This window comes from Bombina bombina, chromosome 5, assembly GCF_027579735.1.
Source record: "Bombina bombina isolate aBomBom1 chromosome 5, aBomBom1.pri, whole genome shotgun sequence".
Classification (NCBI taxonomy): Eukaryota; Metazoa; Chordata; class Amphibia; order Anura; family Bombinatoridae; genus Bombina; species Bombina bombina.
The window spans coordinates 929,474,315-929,498,224 of record NC_069503.1 but is presented as its reverse complement, the minus strand read 5'-3'; the positions used below and the strand labels follow the sequence as shown (position 1 = coordinate 929,498,224).

The 23,910-nt window shown below is 38.0% G+C and overlaps 1 protein-coding gene across 1 annotated transcript in view; it reads left to right on the top strand.

Moving 5' to 3' along the window:
* The first annotated feature begins 481 nt into the window (after positions 1-481).
* The window catches only part of SLCO5A1 (solute carrier organic anion transporter family member 5A1), a 282,587-nt gene continuing 259,158 nt past the window's right edge, over positions 482-23,910 (top strand). The window contains 2 exon segments of the mRNA XM_053715106.1: positions 482-626; positions 2,652-4,095. Of these exon segments, the coding sequence (XP_053571081.1) occupies positions 3,111-4,095 (985 nt within the window). The 5' untranslated portion in view covers positions 482-626; positions 2,652-3,110.

The following is a 23,910-nucleotide window of genomic DNA, read 5'->3' as shown; positions in this document are numbered from 1 at the left end:
TAGTAATTTAAATCTTGCAATTCAGATAATAAATTCCTCATTGCATAGATTTCAGAACCTCACTCACTATCTGTGTATGTTTCATACCTTAGATCATTGTTTTCCAACTCCCTTCCTCAGGGCACACTAATGGGACAGAATTTCATGATATCTGAATTAAAACATAGCTGAAATAATCAGTGAGCTGATCAGTAACCATGGTTACTAACCTGCGCCTCTCATCCATCATCTACTTATTTCACCTGTGTTCTAGTTTCAGTATCAAGTAAATCTAGCCCGTTAGTGTGTCCTGAGGGCTGGAGTTGAACAACAGTCTGTGCACTATGAAAGCATCATCATATTCGGGAGGAGTTTACAGCAGGTGGGGAGGGCAGACTAAGGCTAATGCTGGTTGCTGATTGGTCTGGCCCGGCTTAGTGATTGGCTGTGGGGCTGCGCTTGCCTCCTGCTTCTCACTGCTTGTTCATCCAGGCAAAGAGAATCCCCCTCACCCGCTGGGATAACGGGACCAGCAGGCAGGGAAGGGAGGCTGCAAGTTGTAGATACTGCATAAAGAAGCTCTTTCTGCACAGCACATGGTAATTGTGCACACAAAAGGGACTGCAGCCCAGCAGCTGGCACACTCTGTAAGTACCTAGAAAGCCTGTAATTCCATTAGCTTTACCTTAGGGTGCCCATAAGCTTTACCTTAGGTGCCCATATAGTACAGCTGACTGTGCTTATAGTGTGTTACTATGGCTTCTCCCGAGGTCACCCACGATTATCTGGCTGGCAGCTGTGACAGTGAGGGGGTGAAACAAAGGGAAAAGCAAAGGATAGGATTACTGAGAGCGTGGAACAAAGGGGGGCTTGCTGGAGTCCCCTGGTGCCGATGGGCTGATCCCTCAGCCGATTGGACAGGCAGCTTCTTCATACCTAGCTAATTGTGCGAACGGGGCATCCACACAACAGATTGCATTACACAGCGCTAAAAAGATTCATTGTCCCCAGTAAACCTGGCAAACAAGTATTCAGTTTATTATATAGTGGTAAATAGCAATACATTCTCTGGATATCCTTTCCTTGCATTGTCTCTTGTAATTATAACTGCTAAGTGCCTGCACATTACATTATAGAGGTGTAATGCCATACAGTATGCAGTCATGTTATTTTCCCATTGATTTTTAAATTGTGCTCCCATAAACTCACTCCCAGTCTATTTATACCCACAATAATACTTTACAGTATCCATGAGTACAAATCAGTACTCTCTGTGTTATAACCTTTGTTTGTTTTCAAAGTCCTCTTAGGGGAGAATACATGTGACATTTTCTTATAGCTAGTATTTGTTAGCATATGTCCCATAATTATTATGGCTTATCCCTGGTATAATATATTGTCTACCAGTGCATGTAGAAACTCCAGGACCCCTAATTGCTATGTCATTGTTCTATTCTTCACATGTCCTATTCGGTACCCCACACTCCATCATCCCTTTATTGTGTGTCCTTTTGTATCTAAAACAAAGCTTTTATGCATTTCTCTTGCTCAAACCAAAGCATATCTCTTTATGTTCATCTAATCCTGAACATGCAAATTTAAGTGTAGCATTTAGTATAGAAAGCTGCAGGCTTAATGTCCCTATGTCCCTGCTGGATGTAATTGAATATTTATCCCAGTGTGGGTATTTATAGTGCTGGCATTTTGACCTTTTGATTCTAGTTCAATTGACTATTATTTTTTTTGTTGGTATTTCCATTTAATAAAATAGATTCATCTTATTGTCATGTGTTGGTGTTTATGACAGTATATCATAAGGGTGCTTCCCTCCCTGTATATTTCAGTCTGAAAGTATTTGCATGCATATTTTTTGGTATAGGCATATTTAGAAAATATCTTTATATATGACACTTCTTTAGAATGTTTTACATCATTTTGGAGTTACTGTTGACTGGGTTTTCTGTTATTTACTGTTTAAATTTAACCTGCTGTATTCTGAAAACACATGAAACATAGGGCACCCGTTTAATAGTGGTACATTAATCTGTAATCCTGAATTTGATGTAGGTTATCTAAGGGATTATATATTAAATAAAGATAAAATAAGGAACATATTAAATATGTTATAAGTCTATATACAAAGTGTAACAAATCAGGCTATCAAGGACTATATTTTAAAATATCAGAAGCAAAATGATGATTTGCTTTGTGTATTTAAAAGATTGCTTTAAATGGTGCAATAGTGTTAAACGTATTGTGTTGGAAAGCTTAATAACCCCCCCATTAGTTTTGTAACTCAACCTACACAGTTTAATAATGTACTTCTTTAGTGTGTCCTTGGAAAATAAAAATAAATAAATAATATATATATATATATATATATATATATATATATATAAAGCAGTGTTTCAGTATTACATGAAACATTTCCCCGTGGGATATACTGTATATATATTAAGTCACCTTTTATTTCAAGTTGAACAAAAGTGGGTCTTCCATAGATACACAAATATATAAACAAACACACACATATATATATATATATATATATATATATATATATATAAAGTATGTTTAATGTGTTTAAAAAGTTGAGCAGGACTTCAGGTGCATTTGTGGTTTGCTAACACAAGCAGAATGCTGACCTTTAGCTGGCTTTCTTTGTCTTACAGATCAGCAGACAATAGGGGAGAAAGAATTGCTGCTTGTGCTGGAAACAGCGATATGAAACATGACTGAGATAAAAATATGATAAAGAGTGACTCTCAGGTTGAGACATCATCTGTATAAATAGCACTTTTTATGTTCATCACAAATCTTATTCGAATGGAAAGGATTATGGGAGTACAGTGTAGGGACAGAAACACAGCTGGGTTTCTGTTGAATCAGGACATATTTGTTCCAAAGGCTGCTATCTTCTCACCAACACATTTACTAAAACTGCTTATACTCTGCTGGACTGTTGATTTTCTATAAAGAAAACAAAATTTCTTCTCCATTTAATCATAGAGAATTGAAAATGGAAAATTTGAATGCAAAAGTATGGCATGCAACTTTGAATTTATTTCTTTTTACATATTCATAAGTTATTAAATCTGATTTATTTATTGTGCAAGTTGTATTTTCTTAAAATGGCCTTAGAAGCCCATAGCGCCCAGGCTTTTATAGTCACATATCACTCAGAAGGCGATCACCAAAAATGCGAAGAGGAACCAGCTGAAAGAATTGATCATTACAGGTCACTAAGTCTGCCAGTCTTAAATGGGTGTTGTAAAACGAATTTTGAAGAACAAGAGTCAAAAGTGGTAGACACAACTAAAACAAACATTATTTGGGGGAAACAAAGTGTTTTGCACAGTTTTCAAGGAGAGCACGATCTAAGAAGCGGAGTTTCTAAGGAAGTATCATCTCAGAGAATTGCACCATCTAGAACAGCCTTTTCCTTGTCAGTATCTAGCTGTATAGGTGCTGGAAACACAGATAAAGCAGACGGTAGTAGCAGTACTAGAAAAGGAATTTCGCAGTCATCCACATTATCTACGCTAAGAAGTAGTAAAGGCTTAGGCCTAGCACTGAAAGATTCACGATGCTTTCTTGTTTGCATGTGTTTTTTGACTTTCATTCAATCCTTAATGGTTTCTGGTTATTTAAGTAGTGTGATTACCACTATTGAGAAAAGGTATAGTTTGAAGAGCTCAGAATCTGGGCTGTTGGTGAGCTGCTTTGACATTGGCAGTCTTATGGTGGTCGTGTTCATCAGTTACTTTGGAGGTCGCGGGCGAAGACCAAGATGGCTTGCAATCGGGGGCCTGCTCATAGCTCTTGGAGCAGCTATTTTTTCTTTACCACACTTCATTTCTCCATCATATCAAATTCAGGAGCTGAATTCATCTGTTTCAAATGAAGGGTTGTGTATGAATGGTAACTCTACGGGCAAAGACCCTATGGATTCATCATTTTGCCCCAGAGAGTCAGGTGGAAAAGATCACTCCCTTTACGTAGCTTTATTCGTCTGTGCACAAATACTTATTGGCATGGGTTCTACACCTATCTACACCCTTGGACCAACTTACTTAGATGACAACGTGAAGAAAGAAAATGCATCATTATACTTAGGTAAGAGTGACTAAGAATTTGGAAGTTTTCAGAATTATATTATCATTATATGCTTTATTATAATACATTAGTGTACATCTTTTGTGAGAGAATGTATGCACGGATGCACAGCAATACATAAACAAAACAATCAGCTAAAGAAAAGACATATATCTGTGTGTGTATAATTTAAAAGTACAATAATGTCATAAAATGCCTTTCATCCAAATGGACTTTGAAACTAACAGGATGTTGACAACTGGTACGAGGGATAGAAGCTTACTGGTGGACTGTGCTATTAGTGGACAGTGACACATCCCACAAGCATATCAACAGGAACATCAGTTTTAACAAAAAAACAAACTGAAATACATTTAAAAAAACATTTAGAGCAAATAAATTTAAAAAAAAACAAAAAACTTTTTTTTAAAAGTAGCTTGTCTGCGTGGACTCAGATTGCAGCCTTACAGTTTTACTTTTGGTCCATAGATCAATTTAACTGACAGATATTTCTTATATGAATACAAGGGCTTGATGTACATCAGTAGGTACTTTTTTAAATAAACCAACTTGTTTAATGTCTTTGTTCCATAAACACAGATTAGCAGTAACTGTTATTTTTCTAGCACTGTCAATGCACAACATAAAATACAGATGCATTCCTACAACATCTATATTGCATTCTCCTATCCAGCTGAGAAAGAAAGGGACATCCTGCACAGAAATAATTTCTCCTCCCCAGAATATGAACAGTATGTTAAATGGCATCATGGATACAAGTAGTTGCAGTCTTTGTTTTATTAGCAGATGGGCCTTCTACCAATCACAGATAGATGCAAATCCCCTTAAAACATACACTGTCCTTTGTGTATTATTCATTTTGACTTTGATTTGAAGAACTCAACTAAAATTTCTGAAATTTAATTTGATTTTATATTCTCTTAGAAAACATTCCAAATATTTTAGACTTCCAATTAAAACTAATACATATAAAATATATGTAGAAATATATTGTGTCAGTATAACACTGTAAATACTAAAGACTAATACACATAGTAAATTACTACCTAATCAATATATTTTTTTATTATGCTTTTATAGGTTTGATACAATTATACTGCATATAAAACTGCTAAAAATGTGTAATTTAATTTTTACCAATACTGTCACAATAATGCAGCGATTTCAAGAAACACCATTCACTAGTGTTTATTAGAAATACAATATCATGTATCTACCATATTGCCATGTTTACTTGTCTAAAGTTTAATTTTTACACTGAAATGTGAAATCCTGTTACATTTTTTTTTCTGTATTAGGAAATTAAACGGACATTCATGTGTAAAAATTAAATAATCAATTTAATTAGAGAATGTTATTTTTAGACAAATTCCCTTATTTCTTCATTACACCTTCAAAAGGTTTAAACATATTGTCAAAGGTACGGCCAATGATTGGAGCATACATGTGTATGCATGTTTCTCATTTGTTCACAAGCTATTTCAGATATCCCAAATATAGGGTCTGCTTATAATACAAATCAACCCTCCCTATAGTAGCCCCACCCACAAACACAGGTAGGCACCGCCCACAGAGGCCCTTATCAGCCTTTCCTGGAAAGACAGGAAATCTTGGTAGGTATGCTATGGCACATTATGTATTTACAGGGGTAAACACATAAAATCATTTGTTTAAAAATAAAATACTAGAATTGCCCTTTATTGTTCAAAAGACAAAATTAAATTAGACTATATTATAAATGCATAAAAACAAATAAAAATCTATTGTAATATTCAAAACGAAATATCCAGTGCATCTAGTATTTGTAAAAGTAAAAGAAGAAATAAAAAGTAAAATAGGCCACATTTTAAGTACTAGATATAGTCTTTGCAGTACTTACTAGTAATTCCATTAATGCATTCGCAAAATTTGCAGACTGCTTCACATTAAATAATTACAAAGTTGAGCTGTGTCACCATTCAGGCATTTAATGTGATAAATATTTAATGATAAGGGAACTCCTGCAGTTTGCTTAAAGCAGGAATTAAGCAACGGAAGGATAAATGTACAGGAAAAATGAGCAGATATAGCATTGTATTTAAAGAAAACTCTGATTAAAAATATGAAAACTGCAGATATCCATAGAAGTTGAATATTCCTTGTGTTATTAGTATTCTTAATTTAGGTAATTAATATATTTGTCAGTGATATACAGAGGCTACAGTATAATTTTTCAGATTTAAATTACAGGAAAAAGAGGCAAAAAAATAGTGCACTGCAATTGTTTTACATTCCATATTTAAACATTTTGACCTCGATTACAAGTGAAGCTTAAAAATATTAGCGCTATTAAGCCCTAACACCTCTCAAGTTAAAGTGCCATAAAACATTTTGAGTTATGTGCATATTATAAAAGGGTCAACTGAAATAAAACAGTGTGTGAAAAAAAATATTAATAACATTTCCAAAAATCTGCAAAATTATTTTCACTTTAGTAGTGTTGCCAAGTGTAGCCTGCTCCACCCCCTTATCAGTGTCCTACTCCAAACCTTTTGGTATCATGTAGCAAAAGTGTGAATGTGAGAGTAAGGGGGGTTGAGGAGGGACAGCAGCTACTGCTATTGTTTATTGCCAAGTGGCTTGCTCGTTTCCATGTGGATAATGTCACTTGCTTTGTAAAAGCTTCAGCATTATACTGTACACTGCTTTAGTCAGGTGTCATGTGACTCTGCCCCCTACCGTGCATGTGCACAAGTGCATTCTGCAGAAGCTATGGCCTGGATAGCACCATCCATATATGGAAATGCCCAGGGGGGAGCTTGCTGCAAACAAAACTATGCCTGAATTAAAGTCAAGTTATTAGTAATTTTAGTATTGATCATCATCAGACATCATTATCAGACCACCTAAGCTTGCTGCAATATTAAACTCCTCAGTCTGCTATATGTAGTGGAGTGCTGATAGCTAGCTGTGTATTTAATGGTCTTTTAGGGTACTGGTCACAAACTTTTTAGGAGCCACAGAAGGAATGTATATATAAACTATGTTGTTTAGCTTGCTCTGTCATTAATTTTGTATTTCTCTATGCTTACCAATGTTTTCAAATCATGTAAAAATGACATAACTGGCTATTCAATTTCTAATATGCTCAGCAGTAGCTTGGTAAACAAATATGCACACACATGCTACCTTCCTGCCATTGTCCCTTGCTTTTACACATCTCAGACTCTGAATAAATCTGTTGAACATCACGGGTGAATGGCAATACGGATGTATTTTCAAATGAGGTCTGAAACAATATACAGGGAGTGCAGAATTATTAGGCAAGTTGTATTTTTGAGGATTAATTTTATTATTGAACAACAACCATGTTCTCAATGAACCCAAAAAACTCATTAATATCAAAGCTGAATAGTTTTGGAAGTAGTTTTTAGTTTGTTTTTAGTTGTAGCTATTTTAGGGGGATATCTGTGTGTGCAGGTGACTATTACTGTGCATAATTATTAGGCAACTTAACAAAAAACAAATATATACCCATTTCAATTATTTATTTTTACCAGTGAAACCAATATAACATCTCAACATTCACAAATATACATTTCTGACATTCAAAAACAAAACAAAAACAAATCAGTGACCAATATAGCCACCTTTCTTTGCAAGGACACTCAAAAGCCTGCCATCCATGGATTCTGTCAGTGTTTTGATCTGTTCACCATCAACATTGCGTGCTGCAGCAACCACAGCCTCCCAGACACTGTTCAGAGAGGTGTACTGTTTTCCCTCCTTGTAAATCTCACATTTGATGATGGACCACAGGTTCTCAATGGGGTTCAGATCAGGTGAACAAGGAGGCCATGTCATTAGATTTTCTTCTTTTATACCCTTTCTTGCCAGCCACGCTGTGGAGTACTTGGACGCGTGTGATGGAGCATTGTCCTGCATGAAAATCATGTTTTTCTTGAAGGATGCAGACTTCTTCCTGTACCACTGCTTGAAGAAGGTGTCTTCCAGAAACTGGCAGTAGGACTGGGAGTTGAGCTTGACTCCATCCTTAACCCGAAAAGGCCCCACAAGCTCATCTTTGATGATACCAGCCCAAACCAGTACTCCACCTCCACCTTGCTGGCGTCTGAGTTGGACTGGAGCTCTCTGCCCTTTACCAATCCAGCCACGGGCCCATCCATCTGGCCCATCAAGACTCACTCTCATTTCATCAGTCCATAAAACCTTAGACAAAATCAGTCTTGAGATATTTCTTGGCCCACTCTTGACGTTTCAGCTTGTGTGTCTTGTTCAGTGGTGGTCGTCTTTCAGCCTTTCTTACCTTGGCCATGAGTATTGCACACCTTGTGCTTTTGGGCACTCCAGTGATGTTGCAGCTCTGAAATATGGCCAAACTGGTGGCAAGTGGCATCTTGGCAGCTGCACGCTTGACTTTTCTCAGTTCATGGGCAGTTATTAAGCGCCTTGGTTTTTCCACACGCTTCTTGCGACCCTGTTGACTATTTTGAATGAAACGCTTGATTGTTCGATGATCACGCTTCAGAAGCTTTGCAATTTTAAGAGTGCTGCATCCCTCTGCAAGATATCTCACTATTTTTGACTTTTCTGAGCCTGTCAAGTCCTTCTTTTGACCCATTTTGCCAAAGGAAAGGAAGTTGCCTAATAATTATGCACATCTGATATAGGGTGTTGATGTCATTAGACCACACCCCTTCTCATTACAGAGATGCACATCACCTAATATGCTTAATTGGTAGTAGGCTTTCGAGCCTATACAGCTTGGAGTAAGACAACATGCATAAAGAGGATGATGTGGTCAAAATACTCATTTGCCTAATAATTCTGCACACAGTGTATATCTCAATCACTGAGAGTACGGGTACTCTCAGAGATTGTGATATATAATGTGTCAGACCTCATTTGAAAATACATCCGTATCACCATTCGCCAGGCAACAGTCAGGACAGTGCTGATATATTTATTTGTGCATGTGCAGTGCCAGTGACCCACGATAGTATGGTACCCACCTGAGAGCTGTAAGGGACTCCACTCAGTTTTCACTGCCAGTCTGCCACTGACCGATCATCTATCTGAATACTTCGCCTAACCCAGTTGCCGCCTGAGATCACGTGTGGGACTCACTCTATACATACATTGCCGGTCACGTGACCTCGGTGGTAAGCCGCCCGGACAAAATCAGTTTTATTTTTTTAAGTAATCCACACAGTCAGTGCAGCGGCAAAGGGCAAGTGCCGCCCCCCAATATCTGCTGCCCTAGGCATGGGCCTTGTTGGCCTAGGCCTAAATACGCCCCTGGGTATATGACAAGATGTTGGACTGGGAAGGGCTCCAAGGTGTATATGTATGTGTGTGTGCATTTGTATGTGTTTATGCGTTTATGACATTTAATATGTATAAATATGAGTGAAATACTTTATTTTACATGTGTTTGTATGTATTTTTATTGTAGCCCTAACACTTTGCTTCAGGTCTCCAGTCGCTGTTATGTGTTGCTCTCAAGCTGACTTTAGCTATATTTAAGCAACAATGTAATAATAAAATGTACAAACACATCAACTCATTCTTTTTTTTTTTTAACTTTTATGTCCCTTTAATTTTAAGGGACAGTCTACACCAGAATTGTTATTGATTTAAAAGATAGATAATCCCTTTTTTACCCATTCCCCAGTTTTGCATAAACAACACAGTTCTATTTATATATTTTTTACCTCTGTGATTATCTTGTATCTAAGCCTCTGCAAACTGCCCCTTTATTTCAGTTCTTTTGACAGACTTGCAGTTTAGCCAATCAGTGATGGCTCCCAGGTAACTTCACGTGCATGAGCACAGTGTTATCTATATGAAAAACATGAACTAACACCCTCTAGTGGGGAAAAATCTGTTAAAATGCATTCTTAAGAGGCGGCCTTAAGGTCTAAGAAATTAGCATATGAACCTCCTAGGTTAAGCTTTCAACTAAGAATACCAAGAGAACAAAGAAAAATTGGTGATAAAAGTAAATTAGAAAATTGTTTAAAATGACATGCCCTATGTGAATCATGAAAGTGTTTTTGGACTAGACTGTCCCTTTAAGTCTCCACATTTCATCTCTAGCGCTCCCTCCATATTTCATCTGCTTCCCCGTCCATATCCTCTCTCCCCTTCCTCAGTTGTAATTTCTTTTAATTTCCTTCAGATTGTATACCTTCTCGTCCTAATATTTTTAAGCTCCCCCACTCTCCAGTGCTCTGTATAGACACATTCATCCACAATATGCAAACAGCAAGTGTGCACATGTAACGCTGGAACACTCACATACTACTTTCCAACAGATATACATGGCTAACATACAAACACAACTGTAAACATACATGTACACACAAACACTTGTAAAAACACAAACATGCAAACAGGAAGTGCGCACATGTAACGCTGGAACACTCACATACTACATTGCTGCAGAGACACATGGCTAACACAAACACAACTGTAAACATACATGTGCACACAAACACTTGTAAAAACACAAACATGCAAACAGTCACACATTCATACAAACATGCATTGAAGCACACAAACACATATTCATATACACATGCTAACATATTTATACAAGTAAACATATGAATATACACAGTCACTTGCATTTGAACTCAGGTATGCTAAAATAATAAAATGGATATCACTTCTGTTATTATAGAGCTGTTCTACATCCGTTCTGCTCATTGCAGAGCTCAGTGGGAGCATTTTTTCATGATTTAGGTAGAGCATACAATTTTTAACAACTTTCTACTTTACCTTTATTACCAAATTTGCTTCATTCTCTTTGTATGCTTTGTTAAAGGAGCAGCAATGCACTACTCAGACCTAGCTGAACAGATTGAGTGAGCCAATAACAGGAGACATATATGTGCAGCAACCAATCAGCAGCTGGCTTCCCGTAGTGCATTTCTGTTCCTGACCCTACCTAGGTATGCTTTTCAACAAAGGCTACCAAGAGTACAAAACAAAATAGATAATAGAAGTAAACTGGAAAATTGTTTAAAATTGTATTCTTTATCTGAACCATGAAAGAAAAATCTGGGTCTCATTTCCCTTTAGAGAGCTACTAAAGTCAAAAAGTTTCATGCTTTAGATAGACTGTGCAGATTAAACAACTTTCAAATATACTTCCATTATGAAAACATGCACACTCTTTTTATATGCACACTTTCTGAGGCTCCATCTCCTACTGAGCATGTGCAATAGTGTACAGTATATAGGTTTATGCATTTTGTGATAGGCTGATAGCTCTCACATGATACAGGGGGTAGGCAAAATTTGATTCAAATGTGCTTTTGCATTGTCTTTATAGTGTGTAATTTGTAAATTATTCAATTCTACAGTATTTAGTGGTCCTTTAATTTAAACCTGGAATGTGTATAATCCTATTCCTACCAACAGTCCTAAAATATTATGGGACTGTACCAATTTGGTATCACAGTATTTTAGTTACATCTGCCCCTACTTTAATCCAAAATGACTTATTTAACTATAAAACAGCAGTGACCGTGCAAGGAACAGCTACATATTTCTTTGAGTCATGGTTAATGAGTACACTGTTAATTCAATGGTTATTTTGGATACTGCACTTGGCAGCTTTGAATAAAAGAACTATGTCCACACCACAACAAGGGTCACAGTCTCTGGTATCCTGACGTTAAGAGTGATATGGAAGAAAAGTGTAGCACTGTTCATAACCAACTTATTTATATAGGTTCTATCCATCTCCCCAAACAACTAATTGGGTATCTCAAACAGCTGTGGCCCTATAAGCCCCCTGTGTTCAGTCTAATAGTTCTGACTGTTCTGCTGCCTATGGAGGAGGCTGGTGTTTCCATTATTTGGTTTGGATGGCCACTGAAAGGCATATAGTGATCAGATAATATTTATTTATGTGCAGATTTTTATGTAGCGCGCTCATTCTTCTGCAGAGTGTTGGGACATCTGTTGCTCTACACTCCAAAAATGTGTCACGTACAACAGACTGATGAAAAGATGTCAGATTAATTTTATCTTATTTTTTTAACACTGACACACAGGAGCCATGTATGGAGGGTGCATAGTCAAAAGTAGAAGGGCCACTAATAAGTGCTACAGACCTATTTATGACATAATAAATCATTCTCATATATATGTCCATTTATTTATCTACTATATATCTATAGATGCCTTCACTGTCAAGCCCTGATGTCTATGTCTTCGCCCTTATTATTGTTATTTCATTACATTACATTACTGGAATTATTTGGATGACTGGGTCTCAGAAATATCAAATGTACGCTAAGGGTTTCCCATTTCAAAGAAATTGTTGAATACTCTTTTGTAAATAATCAGCTGATGTAGGAATAAACACAACACATGGAATAAATGAAAATTCATGGAGGGTTTACTGTGGGGAAATTTGATTAACAAACATCTGATACATATAATGGATTTATTCCCCCCCCCCCCCTCTAGTTTAAAGGGACATTAAACTCAACATTTTATCTCCCTATGAAATGTTTAATTGTGTAGAAATAAATGTTGCACTTCATATTTTTTAAAATTGTGGTAGCAAAATGTATGAACACTATGAAATGATTTTAAAACATTTATTTAGGTTATGATATTGATGCGTAATATGGGTTCAACAGGAAATGGTAGTGCTGTTCCCATACTGTTCTGAAAAGGATATTAATAGGACAGTCTACACCAGAATTTTTATTGTTTAAAAAGATAGAAAATCTCTTTATTATTCATTCCCCAGTTTTGCATAACCAACATGGTTATATTAATATACTTTTTACCTCTGCGATTGCCTTGTATCTAATCCTCTGCAGAATGCCCCCTTATTTCAGTTCTCTTAAAAGACTTGTATTTTAGCCAATCAGTGCTGACTCCTAGGTAACTGCATGGGCGTGAGCACATTGTTATCTATATGGCACACCTGAACTAACGCCCTCTGGTTGTAGCCTTCAAGAGCTAAGAAATTAGCATATGAATGTCCTAGGTTTAGCTTTCAACTAAGAATACCAAGAGAACAAAGCAACATTGATGATAAAAGTTAATGTGAAAGTTGTTTAATATTGCATGCCCAATCTAAATCATGAAAGTTTATTTTTGACTAGACTGTCCCTTTAAGACTGGAAGTAAAACCTATTTGCGTGTACAATTAGGCTTATCAGTTTTAATGCGTCAGCTGTGAACTTTGCATGACCTCTGACAGAAAGATCTGGTATTCTTAAAATCCAGGGACCCAAGAGTATTACGCCATGCATCTCTGGTTATGTTTAGGCCTAAGATTCATAGTTGTTTATATCCAAACAACATATAAACAGTTAAAATCATATTGTGGGCAAAGCAAAATTGTCAGGAATGCTTGTTTTTAAGGTTTTGCAACAGGCTTCGTTTAAACCTTTGCATTCCATAGATATTAAAGGTTTTGTTTCTTATTGCTATTGCTTCTTCTCGGAGAGTCTCGGAATTTTCAACTTGCAGTGTGATTCGCCTTATTTTATCTTCAATGCCGATAAGGTGGTTCTTCGTACTTAGTTAGGTTTCATTATTTCCTAAGGTTGTTTCGGATAGAAATTTTAATCAGGAAATTGTTGTTCCTTCTCTATATCCTTATTCGTCCTCTCATAAGGAATGTTTGTGGCACAACTTGGATATTGTGCGTGCTCTTAAATTCTTTTTGCAGGCTACTAAGGATTTTCGCCAGTCTTCTGCCCTGTTTGTTTGTTTCTCTAGGAAACGTAAAGGTCAGAAAGCTACTGCTACTTCTCTTTCTGATTGAGAAGTATAATTCGTTTGGCTGAGGAGACTGCTGGACAGCAGCCTCCAGAGAGAATTATGGCTCAATTCTCGAGAGCTGTTTTATCTTCTTGGGCTTTCAAAGATGAAGCTTCTGTAGACCAGATTTGCAAGACTGCAACTTGGTCTTCCTTTCATTCTTTTTCTAGTAATTGATGATGCCGTGGACCCACCATATCTTAGGAAAGAAAACAAAATTTATACTTACTTGATAAATTTCTTTCTTCCCGGATATGGTGAGTCGAAGGCCCCGCCCTTTATTTTAAGACAGTTATTTTTAACTAAAACCTTAGGCACCTCTACACCTTGTATTACTCCTTTTTTCTCCATTTACCTTCTGTCGAATGACTGGGGTTTGTGTGAAGGGAAGTGATACTTATCAGCTTTGCTGTGGTGCTCTTTGCCTCCTCCTGCTGGCCAGGAGTGATATTCCCCAACAGTAATTAATGATGCCATGGACTCACCATATCCGGAAAGAAATGTATCTGGTAAGCATACATTTTGTTATTATTTTGGCATGTGTTATTCCATACGTTATAATTAGTGATGTTGCGAACCTAAAAATTTCCACAAATGTTCGCGAACGGGCGAACCGCCATAGACTTCAATAGCCAGGCGAATTTTAAAACCCACAGGGACTCTTTCTGGCCACAATAGTGATGGAAAAGTTGTTTCAAGGGGACTAACACCTGGACTGTGGCATGCCGGAGGGGGATCCATGGCAAAACTCCCATGGAAAATCAGAGTCTGGTTTTAATCCATAAAGGGCATAAATCACCTAACATTCCTAAATTGTTTGGAATAACGTGCTTTAAAACATCAGGTATGATGTTGTATCGATCAGGTAGTGTAAGGGTTACGCCCGCTTCACAGTGCGCAGTGTAGGTGATATACCTGTCCTGACCATGCTTTGCAGACCAGGTATCAGTGGTCAGATGGACCCTTGCCCCAACACTGTGCGCCAGACATGCCATTATAGCAGACTTATATGGCTTTGGCGTTGCTTTTTGGTAATTAGAAGGCTGCTAAATGCCACTGCGCACCACACATGTTTTATGCCCAGCAGTGAAGGGGTTAATTAGGGAGCATGTAGGGAGCTTGTAGAGTTAATTTTAGCTTAAGTGTAGTGTAGTAGACAACCCAAAGTATTGATCTAGGCCCATTTTGGTATATTTCATGCCACCATTTCACCGCCAAATGCAATCAAATTTAAAAAAATTGTTCACTTTTTCACAAACTTTAGGTTTCTCACAGAAATTATTTACAAACAACGTATGCAATTATGGCATAAATGGTTGTAAATGCTTCTCTGGGATCCCCTTTGTTCAGAAATAGCAGACTTATATGGCTTTGGCGTTGCTTTTTGGTAATTAGAAGGCTGCTAAATGCCACTGTGCACCACACGTGTTTTATGCCCAGCAGTGAAGGGGTTAATTAGGGAGCATGTAGGGAGCTTGTAGAGTTAATTTTAGCTTAAGTGTAGTGTAGTAGACAACCCAAAGTATTGATCTAGGCCCATTTTGGTATATTTAATGCCACCATTTCACCGCCAAATGCGATCAAATAAAAAAAAATTGTTCACTTTTTCAAAACTTTAGGTTTCTTACAGAAATTATTTACAAACAACTTATGCAATTATGGCATAAATGGTTGTAAATTCTTCTCTGGGATCCCTTTTGTTCAGAAATAGCAGACTTATATGGCTTTGGCGTTGCTTTTTGGTAATTAGAAGGCTGCTAAATGCCACTGCGCACCACACGTGTTTTATGCCCAGCAGTGAAGGGGTTAATTAGGGAGCATGTAGGGAGCTTGTAGAGTTAATTTTAGCTTAAGTGTAGTGTAGTAGACAACCCAAAGTATTGATCTAGGCCCATTTTGGTATATTTCATGCCACCATTTCACCGCCAAATGCAATCAAATTTAAAAAAATTGTTCACTTTTTCACAAACTTTAGGTTTCTCACAGAAATTATTTACAAACAACGTATGCAATTATGGCATAAATGGTTGTAAATGCTTCTCTGGGATCCCCTTTGTTCAGAAATAGCAGACTTATATGGCTTTGGCGTTGCTTTTTGGTAATTAGAAGGCTGCTAAATGCCACTGTGCACCACACGTGTTTTATGCCCAGCAGTGAAGGGGTTAATTAGGGAGCATGTAGGGAGCTTGTAGAGTTAATTTTAGCTTAAGTGTAGTGTAGTAGACAACCCAAAGTATTGATCTAGGCCCATTTTGGTATATTTCATGCCACCATTTCACCGCCAAATGCGATCAAATAAAAAAAAATTGTTCACTTTTTCAAAACTTTAGGTTTCTTACAGAAATTATTTACAAACAACTTATGCAATTATGGCATAAATGGTTGTAAATTCTTCTCTGGGATCCCTTTTGTTCAGAAATAGCAGACTTATATGGCTTTGGCGTTGCTTTTTGGTAATTAGAAGGCTGCTAAATGCCACTGCGCACCACACGTGTTTTATGCCCAGCAGTGAAGGGGTTAATTAGGGAGCATGTAGGGAGCTTGTAGAGTTAATTTTAGCTTAAGTGTAGTGTAGTAGACAACCCAAAGTATTGATCTAGGCCCATTTTGGTATATTTCATGCCACCATTTCACCGCCAAATGCGATCAAATTTAAAAAAATTGTTCACTTTTTCACAAACTTTAGGTTTCTCACTGAAATTATTTACAAACGGCTTGTGCAATTATGGCACAAATGGTTGTAAATGCTTTTCTGGGATCCCCTTTGTTCAGAAATAGCAGACATATGACTTTGGCATTGCTTTCTGGTAATTAGAAGGCCGCTAAATGCTGCTGCGCATCACACGTGTATTATGGCTAGCAGTGAAGGGGTTAATTAGGTAGTTTGTAGGGAGCTTGCAGGGTTAATTTTAATTTTAGCTTTAGTGAGATCAGCCTCCCACCTGACACATCAGATCCCCTGATCCCTCTCAAACAGCTCTCTTCCCTCCCCCACAATTGTCCCCGCCATCTTAAGTACTGGCAGAAAGTCTGCCAGTACTAAAATAAAAGGTTTTTTTATAGCATATTTACATATGCTGTGGTGTAGCATCCCCCCTTAGCCCCCAACCTCCCTGATCCCCCCAAAACAGCTCTCTAACCCTCCCCATCTGCCTTATTGGCGGCCATCTTGGGTACTGGCAGCTGTCTGCTATTATTTCACAGTCAAAAAAGTGTTTTTTTTTTTAACTCTACACTACTGTTACACCAGATATGGTGGCACTGGGCAAGTGGGCACAGTATACGCTGTGAGCCTGACACACACGCTGGCAGACAGGCAACTGCAATTAGATTACACAGGAAAAAAAAAAAAAGCAGACATGTTCTAGCCCTAAAAAGGGCTTTTTGGGGTGTTGTCCTTACAGCAGAGGTCAGATGAGTCCTTCAGGACTGTAGTGGACACTGAATACACTAGCCTAGCTATCGATTTCCCTATTAAATCAGCAGCAGCTACACTGTCCCTCCTCTCACTAAGAATGCAGCTTCCAAATGAATCTAAAATGGATGCTGTCTGGGAGGGAGGGTCTGCTGCTGATTGGCTGGAATGTGTCTTCTGACTGAGAGGTACAGGGTCAAAGTTTACTCAATGATGACGAATAGGGGGCGGACCGAACATCGGATATGTTCGCTGTCCGCGGCGAACGTGAACATGCTATGTTCGCCGGCGAACTATTCGCGACATCACTAGTTATAATGCTGAATGTATTGCTTGACAGACCCAGGCACAGGGAGCTACTGGGTAAGGTAAGGCCCTGGCACCCTGGTTTAAAGTCCCCAAGACACCCATGGGTGCCCCCCCATCCCCGCTGGCTGCCGCAAGCCACACCTTAAATTTATCTTGGTGTGTCTGTATCCTTTCCATAACCGTGGACATCTGTGAAATACACATCCAATTTTTGGGGGTTATTATATAATGTGTGTGTTTCTGATTCCTAAATTTATGGGCTGGCTCCTAGATTTTGAACACATTTGCTGGGCCCTTCTCTATTTTGTTAAAAGCATTTTATTTTTTACACAAAATCTTTTCTTTTACTATGTATTTAACTCATTCAAAAGGATTAAGCACACACAGCTTTAGTTTTCAAAGGGTGGGACTGCCAATGGCACAAGAGCAGGGTCTGTCAATCACCCCTTTTGTTTGCAGTGATTTAAGTCTGCCATCTCTGAGGTGACAGAAAGACAGGCCTGCCCTCTGGACAGGTTGAGAGGACCAACAGCCCTAGGCCCATGCTTTGGGGGGGGGGGGGGCTCGCATTGTGATCAGGGGTGGGGGTTTGAGAAGGTGCTGCTATGTACTTGCTGTATTTAGTTTAAGAAGTGTTTGAGGTATCAGGTGTAATATATAGTGCTATTTTTTTATATAAGATACACTAAATGTTGGGGCAGTGATGGGTTTTACAGGGGGTAGGGCAAACAGGAGGAGGGAAATAAGGGGACCGGACTGTGGGGCCCCACAAATGCTAAGGGTGGCTCTGTGGAGAAATTAGGAAGTCATGGTCTCATGACTGCTGAACCTTAACTAGCGGTTATCAGGCTTATATGAGCCTGCACTGCAAGGGCTCCAAAGCTGCCTCCGCAGTTTAATAAATGGAGCCCATAAACAAAGCAGCACTCCTGGAGCATACCCAGATTATGATGCAGCATATGATTGGAGCATACACACATATGTCTGCTTCTCATTTGTTTCTCAGCTGGATCCTCATCTGGAGTGTCAAAGGAGCCCAACTTCTGACTATATATAGAACCCTATTTGCAGGGGTTAAACATATAGTAAAGGGAATTGATTTGTTTAGAAAGAAAATGATCTAATGAAGTAGAACATTTAATATTATATTAGAATGTCTCTTTAAGCCAAAGCCATAGACATTATGCTTATTGTGAGCGAGCTGTGCAGAATTGCTTGTTTTGTCTTGGCAGCTTTGGTGATGTGACAACTAGCAGTTTAAAACTGTGTGGGTGAGATTCATGGAAGTAAAAATAGAATCATTTTTTTACTTCCTAGTTACCAAATGTATGGTTTTTTTACATCTTGCCCAATATATCTACATAACTAAACAATTCATGCAATCTGTTATAATATACAGGTTAGGAAAATTTTATATTTTAATATTAAGTTTTATTTTCTAAAAGACAATCCGGTTTTTCATCTGTTTTAATATTAAATAAACAAAATTGATGGAACCTACCTTCACTTCACTGTGGGTGTTCACATTTATACAGAAATTGTATTCAAAATGATCTCAACAGGGATACAGTTGACTAACTTCAAGGTACATTGTTCACACGTTAGGGGGTAGATTACATTAGACTTGGTAATGGCTTGCAGTAATTCTAACATTACCTTCAGACACATTTCATTACTGAGTTAACTTGTACCCTGAAATGTTAGATATTTGTTTCTGTGCTTGTAATATCTGTTAATGGATTTCTAAGCAGAAAATAGAGAAATCCCAAAAAGCTAAGGATTAGTATTGGGAAACATTACTGCCTACTATACTTTTATATATTTTTTTAAACATAAAATAAAATAGTATATATGTTTTTGCATCTGTGTGTATAAGTGAGCTAGATTCATAAATGCTTGCTAGGGGCCTTGTTGAAAAGACAAGATTCATAGCATGGCTGCACCTTTCTTTTCTAGTGTTTCATTAGTGGGTGTTGAGGTATTTGGTCCTTTGTAAGTCACCATACTGGAGGAGACCCGCCAGAGACAAGGCTCGAGGCGCAATTGCTTTTAAAGTGGAACCGCGAGATAAAACTATACACCAAAGTACTACAGAGTTCAAGAAGGTTTCTTCTTCTTGTTATATGTGTTTAATTGTGCTATTTAAGTACTGTAAGTGTAATTAATTAGCGCTTGATCACATTTTAATAAATATATTTGAGTCAAAGTTTGCACTTTTATATCTCTTTTGATTCCAGTTTCTAAAATACTCCATTTGGCCTGGGAACATCAAATGTGTTATGAGGCTGCAGCTCCGGACTCTAACAGGAATACAGAGTGTTTAGAATCTTATTTGAGATGAATTGAATCTATTTACTGGATTAATTTTGGTGACTATGATTTTACCTTTTTACCTTGTGGAAGGAATTTTTACCATTATAAGCATTCATCTACTTTTACTTTTATGTTTTATACAGTAATTATTACTAAGACACCTATAGCGTAATACTGCACACTCACTTTAGGTAGGCAGCGCTGATTATTATTTTTTTGTCCTTGGCATTCCTTCCATTAAAGAGATTTGAAATTCAAACATTTTTGTTCATGATTCAGACAGATCACAAAATTTTGAGAGCAGATCAACGTGGGCAGCACATGCTGGGGACCTTGTCCCTCTGAAACTTAAAGGGGCAGTAAACACCTTGAGATTTGTATATAACATAACATTTAGTTTAGTTAAGAATGATGAAACAACTTTCATTATTTATTTTACCCCCTTTTCATTTAATTTAGCTCTGAAAATTGAGCAATTTCTAATATGATATACTGAGATTAACCGCTTCCCAGCTGTTCATGCCTGAAATATGAATTACAGAAATGATTCAGAAAATGACAAATTCTCACTGAAGAATAGGAAATACCTCCTTCATCACTAGATAACTGCATGATTGATGATTTAAATATGCCACAGCTGTCAGACCTAGCACTTCTATACAGATAGCGACCATAGGATTGGAAGTTGACAGAAGCTTTGCACAAGAAGACTAAAATGTTAGCTCTCTCTTATCTGTTAAGGAAAGTGCCATTGATATTGAGTCTATCACAATTGTCAAAAGGACACCTTGGTCTGAGGGGATAGAGAGATCTTAGGAACTTGATTCTCCAACCATGTTGTTGAAGAAACAACAAAATATTGTTTGTATAAGAAATTGCTAATGGAAAAGATGGAGCTTGAACCAAGATATCGAACAGGTTCGGAGCCACAAATTTATACCCAGAGCTTTGATTACAGAAAGTAAGTTTCCCAGAACCCTTGTTAAAATTCTGGAAGCAGAAGCTAGACCAAATAGTAGAGCCACAAACTGAAAATGTTTGTCCAGGGAGACAAATCTGAAGAATTGTAAATGCTCCTAGAAAATTGGAATATGAAGGTATACATCCTTTAAATCTATTGTAGACATGAATTGGCCTTGTTGTACAAGAAGGAGTATAGATCTGATTGTTTCCATTTCTAAGGACATAACTCTGTGAAACTTGTTTAAGGTTTTAAAAAAGCAAACAAAACCAAGATAGGCCTGCAAGGTCCCTATCTTTTGGGAATTATAAAAAGGTTGCAATAAAAACCCAGACCTTGATCCACCAAAGGAACTGGATGAAACAGTTCCATGAGTTCTTATTCTGTATCAATGGGAAACATTGTTTCATGTCCAGTGATCTCAAATAGGTTGTGTTCAGGCTCTTTGAAAATTGCAAAATCTGCCCCCAACCAGAAGATCCAGATCAGGGTTTGCATCTTAATGTTGACTTGGAAAAAATAAATGGCTTATGACTGCTTAAACTGATGGTAAATTCTAGCATTTCGAAAAGGCTAGGATTTACCACCACTAAAAATAAAGGCAACCTTCATTTATCAGTTTAAAAAAAACCTGATGAATAGGTACCTTTATTTTGGTGCAGCTTTAGCACTAACCTAAGCACACTAAGAGGACTTCCAGTAAGCTATGGAAGATTTATTCTTTTGTGAAGAAGAGGAAGATTTTTGGTTACTAGACTGACGAAAGGACAAAAATTATTAGGAGCCCTTCCCATCCCTTGGATTTTTTGTCCTGAGGGAGAAAAGCTCCTTTGTAACTCAAGTCATGGAAGAAATAATAGCTACTAGACCAGGACCAAATAAGTCTGGTAGAGTCAAAAGTCTGGTCTTAGCAACCTAATCAGTTCTAGGCAATGTTGAAAATCCTCATTCATACAGTCGTCTGAAAACTGATCAGACAAACTGTAGAAACTAAAGACAAGGTAACAACCGCTCCACTTGAAACTTTTAAATCCTTAAAATACAGACTGCTGTGACACAGACTATACTAACAGCCGGTCTGAATAAAAAAGCCACTTGTTGAAAAGTCTTTCTATTGCAGGACTCTAATTCCCTATCTAGAAAGAAGTACTGTCCTCCAAAGGAACTGTAGTATGCTTCACCAAGGTAGAAAAAGCTCCGTCTACCTTAGGGATAGAAAAGGGAAACAGCTACTTAAATTTTAAGATGGATTATAAGGAATACCGAGACTTGCCCTTTCCTTGTTAAAGAGACATGAAACCCAAAAATTTTCTTTCATGATTCAGATAGAGAATACATTTTAAACAACTTTCTAATTTACTTCTATTACCTAATCTTGGTATCATTTGTTGGAGGAGCAGCAATGCACTAACGGTTTCTAACTGAATACATGGGTGAGCCAATCACAATCGGTATATATGGAGCCACCAATCAGCTTACCTAGATAAACCTTCCAGCAAAGGATAACAAGAGAAGGAATCAAATTAAATAATAGAAGTAAGTTGGAAAGTTGTTTAACATTGTATTCTCTATCTGAATTATGAAAGAAAATATTTGGGTTTCATGTCCCTTTAATTATATCAGTAATTGCATCAGGTACAGGAAAAACTTCAGGAACCTAAGCAGCAGGCTAGAAAACGAGATCCAATTGGATCTTGTACTCCTAATCTACATAATGCTTCCATCATAAAAGTATGAAGGGGATTCAATTTAAACCTCAAAGAAGTGACAGGACTCTTTATCATAAAAATTATATCGACCCTGAGAAGAGAAATCTGGGGCCCCGATATTCAAAACATCGACATTGAAAAAAAGTGGGCTGAACCTCACTGTACCAATGAGTGGTGATGTGCCTCCCACAGGAAATAATAGGCTTCAGCAAAAGTCCGCCCACATCGCCACTCATCTGCAATATCGGTGGAGGGGGGGGGGGGGGTCTGCATTTGAAGTGTTCCTACACAGCACAGACAGTACGTTTGCTGAAACAAAAGAAAAGGTTTCTGTGTAGGAGCAGTTCAAATAATGCATGGTAACCTTACTTTTAATGAACCTACACTACATTCCTCACACTGAAAAGTCTTGCCACTGAAAAGGTGGCGAGACAACTGTGGCTGAAAACCTGTATGTAACCTACTGGGCAGCGCTTGGAATATATCGCACTACTGGTGATGTTTCCCAATTAAAATGCAGGCTACTCCCATAGAATGCCCAGCTAACTGAACTCCAGCCAAACGCCTACATCTGCGTCATGTCTGCAATCTACCTTACTAATAAAGACAAAAAAACCAAGGCCTAGATTTGGAGTTTTGCGGCCAAAGAGGTGCGTTAGCTACGCGTGCTTTTTTCTGGCCGCACCTTTTAAATACCGCTGGTATTTAGAGTTCACAGAATGGCTGCGTTAGGCTCCAAAAAAGGAGCGTAGAGCATATTTACCGCAACTGCAACTCTCGATACCAGCGGTGCTTACGGACGCGGCCAGCTTCAAAAACGTGCTCGTGCACGATTCCCCCATAGGAAACAATGGGGCAGTTTGAGCTGAAAAAAAACCTAACACCTGCAAAAAAGCAGCGTTCAGCTCCTAACGCGGCCCCATTGTTTCCTATGGGGAAACACTTCCTAAGTCTGCACCTAACACCCTAACATGTACCCCGAGTCTAAACACCCCTAACCTTACACTTATTAACCCCTAATCTGCCGCCCCCGCTATCGCTGACCCCTGCATTTTATTATTAACCCCTAATCTGCCGCTCCGTACACCACCGCAACCTACATTATAGCTATGTACCCCTAATCTGCTGCCCCTAACACCGCCGACCCCTATATTATATTTATTAACCCCTAATCTGCCCCCCACAACGTCGCCGCCAGCTACCTACAATAATTAACCCCTAATCTGCCGACCGCATCTCACCGCTACTATAATAAAGTTATTAACCCCTAATCTGCCTCACCCCCGCCTCAATAACCCTATAAGAAATAG